Source organism: Manduca sexta, unplaced genomic scaffold (assembly GCF_014839805.1).
Source record: "Manduca sexta isolate Smith_Timp_Sample1 unplaced genomic scaffold, JHU_Msex_v1.0 HiC_scaffold_1388, whole genome shotgun sequence".
NCBI classification, from domain to species: Eukaryota; Metazoa; Arthropoda; class Insecta; order Lepidoptera; family Sphingidae; genus Manduca; species Manduca sexta.
In genome coordinates, this window is record NW_023592247.1 from 959 (window position 1) to 12,965 (window position 12,007).

At 39.0% G+C, this 12,007-nt stretch overlaps 1 protein-coding gene across 1 annotated transcript; it reads left to right on the forward strand.

The window, feature by feature from the left end:
* Nucleotides 1–3,296: 3,296 nt before the first annotated feature.
* Nucleotides 3,297–10,753, forward strand: LOC119191356 (ATP-dependent zinc metalloprotease YME1L-like; the record flags this gene model as incomplete). Its single annotated transcript, XM_037445255.1, has 15 exons — nt 3,297–3,477; nt 4,149–4,304; nt 4,782–4,914; nt 5,729–5,831; nt 6,121–6,334; nt 6,719–6,819; nt 7,058–7,186; nt 7,682–7,845; nt 8,539–8,704; nt 8,921–9,003; nt 9,242–9,342; nt 9,645–9,796; nt 10,006–10,112; nt 10,186–10,363; nt 10,619–10,753. Coding segments are annotated over 14 exons (1,962 nt in total), but the record flags the coding sequence as incomplete, so codon positions are not given.
* Nucleotides 10,754–12,007: the final 1,254 nt, after the last annotated feature.

Sequence of the window (12,007 nt, forward strand, 5' to 3'; positions counted from 1 at the left end):
CGTTTATAAAACCTTGGAGACCGGGGCTGTACTCAGGGCTGTCTCCTCGAAGTCTTCCATAAATATATCGGCGACTACCGGAGATACAGGGAGCCCATCGCTACCCCCAACTTGTACATAGAACTGATTATTCCACAACATATAGCCAGATGTAAGGCAATGTTGGAGTAGTTCTGCATATTCTACAGGAATGTTATTCTCTGCCAACTTCTTAGATACAATTCTGATGCAATCTTGTACTGGTAAGCTCGTAAAGAGAGACTAGACATCAAAACTGACCATAGTTTCATTGTCAGCTAATTTTAGGTCTTTAATATCGCTGACAAATTGGTATGAATCCTTCACAGACGAAAGGCTTAAATTTTGCTGTTACACCACGAAGGATACCGTATGAAGACATTATTTGCAATGTTGAGAATAGTCTCTTCAAAAATAACTTAAAACACGAAGATTCGGAGGCGATACGCCAGGACATTTCGTCAATTTTGCGTCAAAAGAAAGTGCCGAAACCAAATCTTCCAAAACACGAATATATCGCTTTAAAGAACTTGCGATCGATGAAGGACCTTACCATTCTCCGTGCAGATAAAGGAAATGCGACAGTAGTAATGGATACGTCAGACTACAATAATAAAATGGAACAACTTTTATCGGATGTAAGTACCTATAAAATAGTCAAAACAGACCCTACTACCAAAGTATTAAAGGCTACTAGCTCTTTAATAAAAGATTACTCCGATAAGTTAAATCTTGACGTAAACTTACTCGTTCCTTCGTGTGCAAAACCGCCTAAACTGTATGGGTTACCGAAAATACACAAATTAAATGCTCCGCTACGTCCCATTGTGAGTCAGATCGACACACCAACCTACAGATTGGCTCAGCACGTAGCAAAAGTGCTTTCACCACTTAGAGGAAACACTAGAGCGTCTGTGAAGGATTCATACCAATTTGTCAGCGATATTAAAGACCTAAAATTAGCTGACAATGAAACTATGGTCAGTTTTGATGTCCAGTCTCTCTTTACGAGCTTACCAGTACAAGATTGCATCAGAATTGTATCTAAGAAGTTGGCAGAGAATAACATTCCTGTAGAATATGCAGAACTACTCCAACATTGCCTTACATCTGGCTATATGTTGTGGAATAATCAGTTCTATGTACAAGTTGAGGGGGTAGCGATGGGCCCCTGTATCTCCGGTAGTCGCCGATATATTTATGGAAGACTTCGAGGAGACAGCCCTGAGTACAGCCCCGGTCACCCAAGGTTTTATAAACGGTACGTAGACGATACTTTCACAATTTTACCATCTGATAAAGTAACTGCATTTTTAAATCACCTCAACTCCATCAACAATAAAATCCAATTTACTATGGAGTTAGAACAGAATAAATCTCTTGCTTTCTTAGATGTTTTAATCATCCGTAATCCTAATCAGACCTTAAGTCATACTGTGCATCGGAAACAGACCCATACTGATAAATATCTGAACGGTGAATCTCATCACCATCCAAAACAGTTAGCTACCGTGGGCAAATCTTTGTTTCAGAGAGCACAAGGAATCTGTGACGAGAAACACCTGGCCGCTGAGCTGCAACATGTCAAGCAAGTGCTGCGAGACAACAAGCTCCAAATTCCACGCTGCCGTCACAGAAACCGAGTGAAACCAGCCACAGTTGAACGTGTTCCGGTTGTATTACCATATGTAAGAGGAGTCACCGACAAGATTGGCTACATCCTGAAGCGTGCTTCCATAAAAACTTATTTTAAGCCGCCTAAGAAGATTAGTCAAATTTTACCACCTGTCAAGTGTCATATACCTCTACAAGAACCGGGAGTATACAAAATAGATTGCAACTGTGGCCTCTTATATCGGACAAACAAAAAGAAATATAGGGACCCGCGTAAAAGAACATATAGCTGACGTGAAACACCGACGCTCGACGAAGTCTGCAGTCGCTGAACACTCTGAAGGAGGCGCCAATCATTATCTGCGACTAGACAAGCCACAAATCCTCGCCAAAGAACACCGATTCTGCCCAGGATGATTCGCGAGGCTATTGAAATTAAAAACATCCTAATTTCAATAGGGAAGATGGTTGGAAGCTTGCACAAGCCTGGGATCCAGTTCTACATTTAATTAAATCGGAACCCAAAAGACCGGCTGCCAGACTTCAAGACACTGTGAGCTCATTCTGCGTAGATCGGACCACCAACAGCTAAAAATTTAAAAAGTTGTATAATTGTAAAATGTAGGTAGATATTGTAACTTTGACTTTGCGGATGAACAACACCTCAGTCCCCCGTGACCATGAAGGCTGCAAAGTCTTCGAAACGTCGGGAGAAAAATAAAAAACAAAAAACCGCGATAGAATCCGAAAAATTAGTTTAATTTCAATGTCTAACATTCGCGTAAATATAAGAAATCATCACTTACCAACTCTCAAAATATGTTAATTTTATAATGTTAAAGTGCTAAGTACCATTTATAATGGCATCAATTGATATTATAAAATATAATTTTATAACTACCTACCCTAAAATGAAGTATCAAAATTATAAATTTTATTATAGCAACTCAGTAATTTAATAAGTACTTGTTACAATTTGTAAAAGAACTTATGCAATAGAATTTATTCTGTATTTTTTCTTTTAAAAGGATCATAAAATCTATAAAAAAGCATTAATATATATAGACAACTGTACCCACTCACTCACTCATATAATTATATTAAGAAAAGTAATAATTTACGTTATAGAACGCTAATAACAAGAAACGTAACAACTAAATTATGAATGGGTAGATATTTATTAACATATCTAGATAGATATTTATTAAAAAAAAAAAAATATATGGGCAGTGAACACAACAGGGGTTTGTAGTTCAGATACTAATATGAAAATTGCTGTCGTAACTATTCAGCTACAATAGGGGACCGGACTCATTATTGTTCTTTATTATTATGAAATATTTACGTTATATAAATTATAACAAAGAAAGAATTATTTAAATCCGGTAAAAAATCAAGTTATAAGTCTTTCAATTTCGGTAGAAGGGGTAAGTAATAAGAAACAGAAATGAGGCGCAATACCCACGTGTGACGTCATAGAGCATTACGACGCGTGCGAAAGAAAGAGATGAAGCGATATCCCCACTTCGCACCCACTTCGGCACATAGTAATATTTGAAATATGAATTACTGGCTCATTTTTTTTAAACCATTACATATAGAATAATGTACAAAATCAAACACAGGCCGGTCCCCTATTGCCATCCCCACTGTGCTTGATCTAATCAGATTACATTGTGCACAGATTCAGCTTATCAGACAACTTCCTAGGTGCCCTGTCACGCAGCTTGCAGCAAAAAACATTCAACTATAACATACAAGTCCGAGGGTTCAAAACAGAACGAAGTGTCCATGATGACCTCAAACGAAATCCAAACCTTATAAACAGACTACGTAAGTTCTTCGGTCAGTATTTGCGTTTAGGTTTTATGTTCCTTTTATTTGTTTTTTTTTGTTTTTACAGCATTCAAAGAAGGTTTATGAGGCTTATTGTTTTAATTTAGTATTTTCATATAATGAGGCTGGATATGGCATTGTTGCTAAATTAGTATATTTCTATATTTGCTTGATGCTTCTGTTAAAATGATTGCCTGCAAAAATAGATTTAAGAAGAAACTACAGTAGAAGTTTTTATGGAAATAAAAAATATGAATAAAATGTACACCTGATGGCATCCATTTATTGTGTAAACACCTCCAATACACAAGAATATAAGGTGTATTGCAGACTTTGGAATAAAGGAAAGGGCAAATCTGCAGCATAGTATTAGCTTATGTTTATACAACTAGCACATCCAAATGTGGACAAAACAAATGTTTACTTTAGGCTGCTGTGAAATAATGGTATCTTACAATTTATGCTGGCCTGTTCACACTGACTCATGGCTTTTGTGTAGCTCCACTACATATTATATAAGGTTATTTACTTGACCTTTTATACAATGCGATAATCACAAGTATGTTTTATTGTTTATAAGACAGAGAGAAATAATTTGTATGTCCTTATTGCCCATAGTAATATGTAAAGCTGGATATTATATAAAGGCTTGTGAAATTCAATAAAATTTCCTTCCACAGGGCTGAACACAGCAGAGACTCCAGATAAACAGTCAGTAAATCTAGGGCCAGATGTTGCGCCGCGGCTAGAAAAATTGCTGAGCGATGACGCTTCGCATCTCACGCATCAGCAGAAGGATAAGATCAAGATTGCGTTTGCTGAGGGTTATTTGGCAGGTAAGAGTAGATTATAATTTATTTTTTTAGCGTAACTGCTACGAACTTGCAACTGGTTACCTTGCTGACGGCATAAAAAATTGATGAAGGAAGTGAATTTCCTAGGATGGATGTAGGTGAAAAATAGGTGAAATGTTCATGGTCCCTTTTAGGCTTCAATGTGTTAAGCAACCAAGAGTTGTACATAACTCATTGCACTGCGTGTCTCGGCTCGTTACAAATGTCCTCCATGCATAGGTGTGCATTCAATTTCAACAAAAATTGCCCTCTGGAAGGACTATACGACAGTAGTCAACAAAGTTATAGGGGATTCCATTTTCAATTAAGAGAAACTTGGCCATCCTTTCCGTAAGATTCTCAGGTCGGGGCTCGGTCGACTTAGCATAGTTGCAGTAAAGGAAAACATCAATATAAAATGAATTAATCTAATCTCTAATGAGGCTGAAAGAAACTACAACAAAACATCACTTGTTGCAGGCTCGCACCCAGACAACTTGCGCGACAAGAAGCCATATAAGTACCTGAGGCTAGTGCAGCAGTTGCTGACCATTGTCCTATTCCTCGCCATCTTCGTGAGCCTAATGGCCTCAGTCAGCGGCACAGTTTTCCGGTAACTATAAACATAGTGATATCTCTCGCCAACATATACTTATTTGTAAAAAAAAAAAACAAAATTTATGACACACAGTATATTTCTGTAAAGTATGGGTCATCTTTTAAGACTACAATTCCACTGATCATATAACTTAATAATAATAATAATATCAGCCCTGTATTATATACTTGCCCACTGCTGAGCACGGGCCTCCTCTACTACTCAGAGGTACCTTAGTTCACCATGCTGGCCTAGTGCGGATTGGTAGACTTCACACACCTTCGAAATTCCTATAGAGAACTTCTCAGATGTGCAGGTTTCCTCACGATGTTTTCCTTCACCGTTAAAGCAAACGATAAATTCACAAAGATCATATAGCTTATTGCATTAATTCAGTAAAAACTGTGTGGTATACCTTTTATTGATATACACAACACACCCACACCATCACGCATTTTATCCCCGAATGGGCATGCAGAGGCGCAACCATGGCACCCATTTTTCGCCAAGTGTGTTCCGTCCAATGATGTGATAGGGGGCGAGCCTATCGCCATATCGGGCACAAATTCCAGACTCCGGGCTGATACTGAGCAGAAAAACCCAAGTATCACTTTGCCCGACCCGGGATTCGAACCCAGGACCTCAGAGCGCTGCCGTACCGCGCATGCAGTACAACTACGCCACCGAGGCACCTATTATTGATAGCTTTCACAAAATAAGAAAGACCAGTACAACACTCAAATACTGAAATCCAATAAATCTTAGCTACTCAATTTATTTCTGATAAGTTCTTGTAGTACCCTATAATCAGTGAAATAAACATACGCAGGATCCAGCTCGGTAATCAAGTGGAGGTGGATCCTGAGGATATTTCTGTGACCTTCGACGATGTCAAGGGTGCCGATGAAGCCAAGCAGGAGCTTCAGGATGTCGTGAGTAATTTGAGAACTAAGATTATTTATTAACCCCCATATTCATAGACGTTTTTATTAAGGGTGGACTACAGCTGTGATAACAAGCCTGTTCCTCATTTCTGATGGCATGGCAGCCTTTGTAGTAGGCAGAAAAACGTCTATGAATACAGGGTAAACTTGTGACTACTAAGGGGCCTTTTAAGTTCAAGTAAGTCAAACTATAATATTTGATATTTGAAACTTTTTTTGCACTTATAATTATTAGTGTGAATTAGCAACTTAAAATTTATGTATTGACATTGTTCAGGTGGAGTTCCTAAAGAACCCTGAGAAGTTTTCGTCACTGGGCGGCAAGTTGCCCAAAGGAGTGCTGCTGGTGGGTCCGCCGGGCACGGGCAAGACGCTGCTGGCGCGCGCGGTGGCGGGCGAGGCGCGCGTGCCGTTCTTCCACGCCGCCGGGCCCGAGTTCGACGAGGTGCTCGTCGGCCAGGGGCGGCGCGCACGCGTGCGGGACCTATTCAGTCGGTGATCTCACTTATGTACACACTTTACTCGAATGCAAGCACACAACTCGAATGCACGGACACAACTCGAATGCACACACATACACGCACGCACGAATGCACGCACAATACGTACACACACATATACCGGCCACGCCGCTTAGCCGAAAATCATTATTTTCGTATCTTTTTGCTTTGATAAATTAGTTTAGAGTCAAGAGTTTAGAATTTGTGGTCGATATGGCGACAAGCTCGCCTTCATTCGATTATGAGTAGCACACACAAAGCGGAAAGTAGGTGCCATGGTTGCACCTCTACTTATCCGAGGATTAGCCGTGATGTGTGTTTGTTTATTTTGTAATTATTACCATGTTGCGTCAAATCTCGTTTCACTTATTACAGAAGCGGCTAAAGAACGGGCCCCGTGCGTGATCTTCATCGACGAGATAGACTCAGTCGGCGCCAAGAGAACCAACAGCGTATTACATCCATACGCGAATCAGGTAATATTTTTGAAATTTGTATAATTCATTTTTCTATGCGAATATGTTATGGTATAAAACATATCTTATTATCTTTGGTATATACAAAACAAGAAACATTAATATTTTTTTAAACATTACTAAGATACTTATAGACTGTAATGTCCCATTTGCCAAGAAATGCGAATCATGCAGTTTTCTAAGATTTATTCATTTCTCGATACACGTATTAAGTAATATTGGTATTTTTTTTCCGCAGACAATAAACCAGCTGCTATCGGAGATGGATGGTTTCCATCAGAACGAGGGTGTGATCGTGTTGGGCGCCACCAACCGCCGCGATGACCTCGACCAGGCCTTGCTGCGACCAGGCCGGTTTGATGTCGAGGTAATGAGGACAAAAAAAAATACATATCGCTAGTAGTAGATTTGGATGACTATATTATTGTAGTGGTGTCAATGATCATATTATTCGAAATAAATTAAAGTTGCAGATATTCAGTCTTACTTATAAAAAATTCGTAAAGCCATGATTAGTTAAAACACAAATTTATTACATCAGCTACAAGTCAAAACCCGCCATGTTGACTCTCAATAAGGTTTAAACTAGGAACCGGTGATGTTTTTGACAGCTATTTAAGCAATTCTTAACCACCTCTTAATGCTAAAACATGTTTATAAGTAAGACTGTAGGAGTTTGAAAAGTCTCAAATACTCTACCTACCTTGCAGCGCTAGCCCCAAACTTCTTTAATATTGACGAAAATTGTATCTTTATCAATTCATTTACTACTTTAGTAATGATACTCTATCCCTCATAGGGGGGGACGATAGTGGTAGCATAGGCTGTGAGAGCGTGTTGTGTAGTGGCATGCGTGTTGTAGGTGTCGGTGCCGACGCCGGACTACTGGGGCCGGCGCGAGATCCTGCAGCTGTACCTGGCGCGCGTGCGCGCGGCGCTGGACGTGGACGCGGACGCGCTCGCGCGACACACCACCGGCTTCACCGGCGCCGACCTCGAGAACATGGTCAACCAGGCCGCGCTCAGGTACCCTATCCTACCAATGTTATAAACGCGAAAGTTCGTGAAGTTGGATGTATGTATGTTTGTTCTTCTTTCACGAATAAACTATTGAACGGATTTGGATGAAACTTTACAGTAATATTGATTATACATCAGAATAATACATAGGCTACAATTTATAATAATTTTGTCTAATTTGATCATAATATAACGATACATATCAAGTAAGTAAGAATAAAAATTATCCTGGAAAACACCTTCACGCGGCCGAAGCCGCGAGCAAAAACTATTTATTTATAAAGGCAAACAAACTGTCTACCTAAATTATGTTAAGTGGTCCCCAAACATCAGCAATGCCGCGGGCACAGCCAATCCAGTGCCTAACGCTGCAGATTTCCTTTAAATCTCATTGGAAGAATGACATCATAGCACTGAGAATATACCGTAAAGAGGAGGAAGAACATTATTTGGCTAATATGACAACTGTCAAGTAACATCTTATATCGCTGGGCATTGGCATGTAGAACTTTATGTTCTCTTATGGGAAATGCTTCTTAGTGCTAGTTCATACCATGGACAGTAATGTCGATCACTACACCGCATTGTACCTACCACTATAAAAATTAATTTACTAAATTATAGAATTGCAACAACCACACACACAACTAACACTACATCTAACCGCAGTAACCGCAATATTATTTAATTATGTTACAGAGCGGCAATAGACGGCGCTAAAACGGTAACAATGAAGTACCTGGAAGACGCGCGGGACAAGGTGCTGATGGGTCCGGAGCGGAGGTCGCGCTTGCCCGACGAAGAGGCCAATACCATCACCGCTTACCACGAAGGAGGGCATGCGATCGTCGCCTATTACACTAAGGTAAGGGGAGACTGGGGTGTTTGGACTGAGTTTTTAGTGATAGTTTAAAATTGACAAGAGGATTAGAGACTTGGTTGGCTTTTCGGAGACGTTGTTTTCGTTAGTAAGTAATATTTATGCTTATAGTGATAGTTGAAGATTGACGAGAAGCTTCATTAAGACACATTGGTGTTTATGAAATGTTAAATGCTTTAGAAAATATTTTATATTTCACAGGACGCCCATCCACTACACAAAGTGACAATTATCCCACGCGGCTCATCATTGGGACACACAGCTTACATACCAGCCAAAGAAAGGTGAGATGGTGCAATTGTACTACATAATTCAATTCAAATAGATAATCATGTCTTATGGACTTTAATTAGTTTACAATAAAGCTCATTTTAGGTCAGTTTAAAGGCTTTGACTATGTGTAAATAAATCAAATATTATTTCGATACTTGAATTATTTACAAATACATGACATTTAGTTGCATTTTCAATACTAGGTTCAACTACTTGCATGAGTTGTACAATATTATCTTTTGTTTTCAGATACCATGTGACGAAACAGCAACTCCTGGCCATGATGGATACGATGATGGGCGGGCGCGCAGCCGAGGAACTCATCTTCGGCCCTGAAAAGATCACGTCAGGTAACAAAAGTTCCTTAGTAAATTCAAGCCAGTTAATTCAGCCATAAAGCCATTAAAGGTAACTTAAGCCTAAGGCGTTAAGTGTTCAAATTATATGTGCGCACGTTGTATAGACGCTTCTGTCAGATCTTGGAAAGCTAAAAGAGCTGCTGTGGCATATTTTTTCACTTTGCTTATTGTTGTCGCTATAAATCGCCTAATTTATTGAGCATATCTAGATCCTCTAATATTCATCTCATGCCTTTATAATATTATCCATAGTTACATGTATGCAAAGCTTTAATCACGAAATTCCATTGCAGGTGCGTCTTCGGACCTGAAGCAGGCGACGTCGATCGCGTGCCACATGGTGCGCGAGTGGGGCATGAGCGAGAAAGTGGGGCTCCGCGCCGTCGAGCCGCCGCGCAGCAGCCTCGCGCAGCAGGAACAGTTAGGACCCTGCACCAGCGAGCTGGTCAGTAATATTGCTGTGATGGTTAAAAAGAGCAAAAGATCTTGGCTTGAGCTTAGACGTTTTGCCACGCATTGAGATGTTGTAGTCATAATAAAAACCTTTTCAAAAATCACCGATATGTGTTCCGCCTCTTGAGGCGATTGCCTAATTGACAGATTTGTCAATCGAATTAAATCTTCACAAAATCAAGAATTATAATTAATCTTCAGATGGATGGTGAGATCAAGAGGCTGCTGTCGGACAGTTACGAACGTGCCAAGACTATCCTGCGCACACATGCTAAAGAACATCGCGCGCTCGCTGACGCTTTACTCAAGTTAGTACCGATTTCTAATCTTAAATACGCACACTTTTGCAGATTTCAGTAACATTTTATTATGTTCCGTTAGGTACGAGACATTGGACGCGGATGACATCAAGGCCATAATGAATGGGGACAAGTTAAAGCTAGAGCGCACGCGTACGAGCAAGGAGCCCGCGGGGCAGGGCGCGGGGCAAGGCGCCGGGCAGGGAGCGCCCGCGTCCGCGCCGCTGCTGCCGCCCCGGCCCGCGCCCGCCTAGCATCCGGTAACACGTCTTGATCACGCGTAGTAACAAAACTAAGTTCGTTGATTCAGCATTTTGTTTTCATTACCCTGCTCTATAATATTTCGAAATTTTGAGAGTCCTCGGTAAAATTATAATAAATATCATGAATAACTGATATATAAGTCTATTTTTACAATATTTCAGTTCATATTTTTGCAACTATTTTGTACTTCCATATACAATGAAATAGATTTTTAAATGCAAATGATTATAATAGCTGTTGTGTTGTTGCAGGTTATAACATAATGGTCGAGGTGCGCTGAGCAATACCTTCGAAACACGTACAAACAGTTGATCATCAAGTGTCTCTGAAAATTTTGCAGGACGTCTCTATGTTGCTATAAATGTAATAAAAATAAGTAAAATCCACGTTAAACATTATGTTTATTTGTAGTTAGGCTCGAAATCAGATTTTAAATTTAAAGAAAGCGTGTGATATAATCTGGTTGTTTAGGTGATCCCATGGCGTTAACTGTTGGCATCAGATTTTAACACAGTTATAAAAATACTATAAACTTAACACAGTTATAAAATACTATAAACTTTTACTTTGTCTGTGATGAGCATCAACTTCTGCCTTACTTTACCTATAACATGCAAATTAACAAAAAAAAAAAGTCCATAAAATATAATTTTTGGACTGAATTAAGTTTTATGGGTCATGAACATAGTTATTTTACAACTTACCAAACAAACTGCAACTTCAGCTAAACTATTTGATATGGACTTTTTGAGCAGTAACAACCAAGTGGCAAAGTGTAACCGGCTGCTTGTGACTGTTGTTCATTTGTTTTATTTTTAAACATCTACAAGGGCAGAATTCTTATTTGTGTTAGATACTTTCTCTCAGACAACACCAATTTCAGTACTTGCCTTGTGTAAACTGGAAATTATCAGTGTCAGTAACTAACCTTAGTAAATCCGCCTCATTGCTAATTATTGTGGTATTAACCAGTACTAACACTAAGATAGGGGCAAGTCCATACTTAAACACAGGAAGTCTGAACCTAGGGCAAAAAACTGAGTTAATGTTACTTTAACATTTAGCCCTGCCTATGTTAAGATGCACCTCAAAATATTTTGTCTGAATCCCTACACATTTTACTGCCAATAGTATACCTTGCATTAAGGACTGAAGATTAATAACATTTTATGTTAAAGAATTTATTTTATCCCATAGACAATTTAGTTTTAATGCACTTAAATATATGAAATCTGTTATATATAGGTAGAGACCGCTTGCAATCTTATAGTTATAAAAGGTTTATGACTTGAAAGAAACGAAACAAGATAAATTATAATGTTCGGTTTATAAACATTAACACAAATCATGCAATTATGGCATAAAATATATTAAAGACTAGATAAATGTTTTTTTCTAAACAAACTGAAAATATACTTTTATGTCCAGACATAAAACCATAATTAATAGTAATTTTTAGTAACTACCATTACATACATATACATCGTCTTGTTGATTGGAGCCTAAAACACGGATAGTTGATTGCATATTTTAGTTCATAAGGTAAAAATAGTTTATAGGTACGGTTGTTGCAAGCGATTCCGACTAACTTTAAAACAAATATTTTTTACTATTTCATAGTAAACGGTCTTATTATTTCG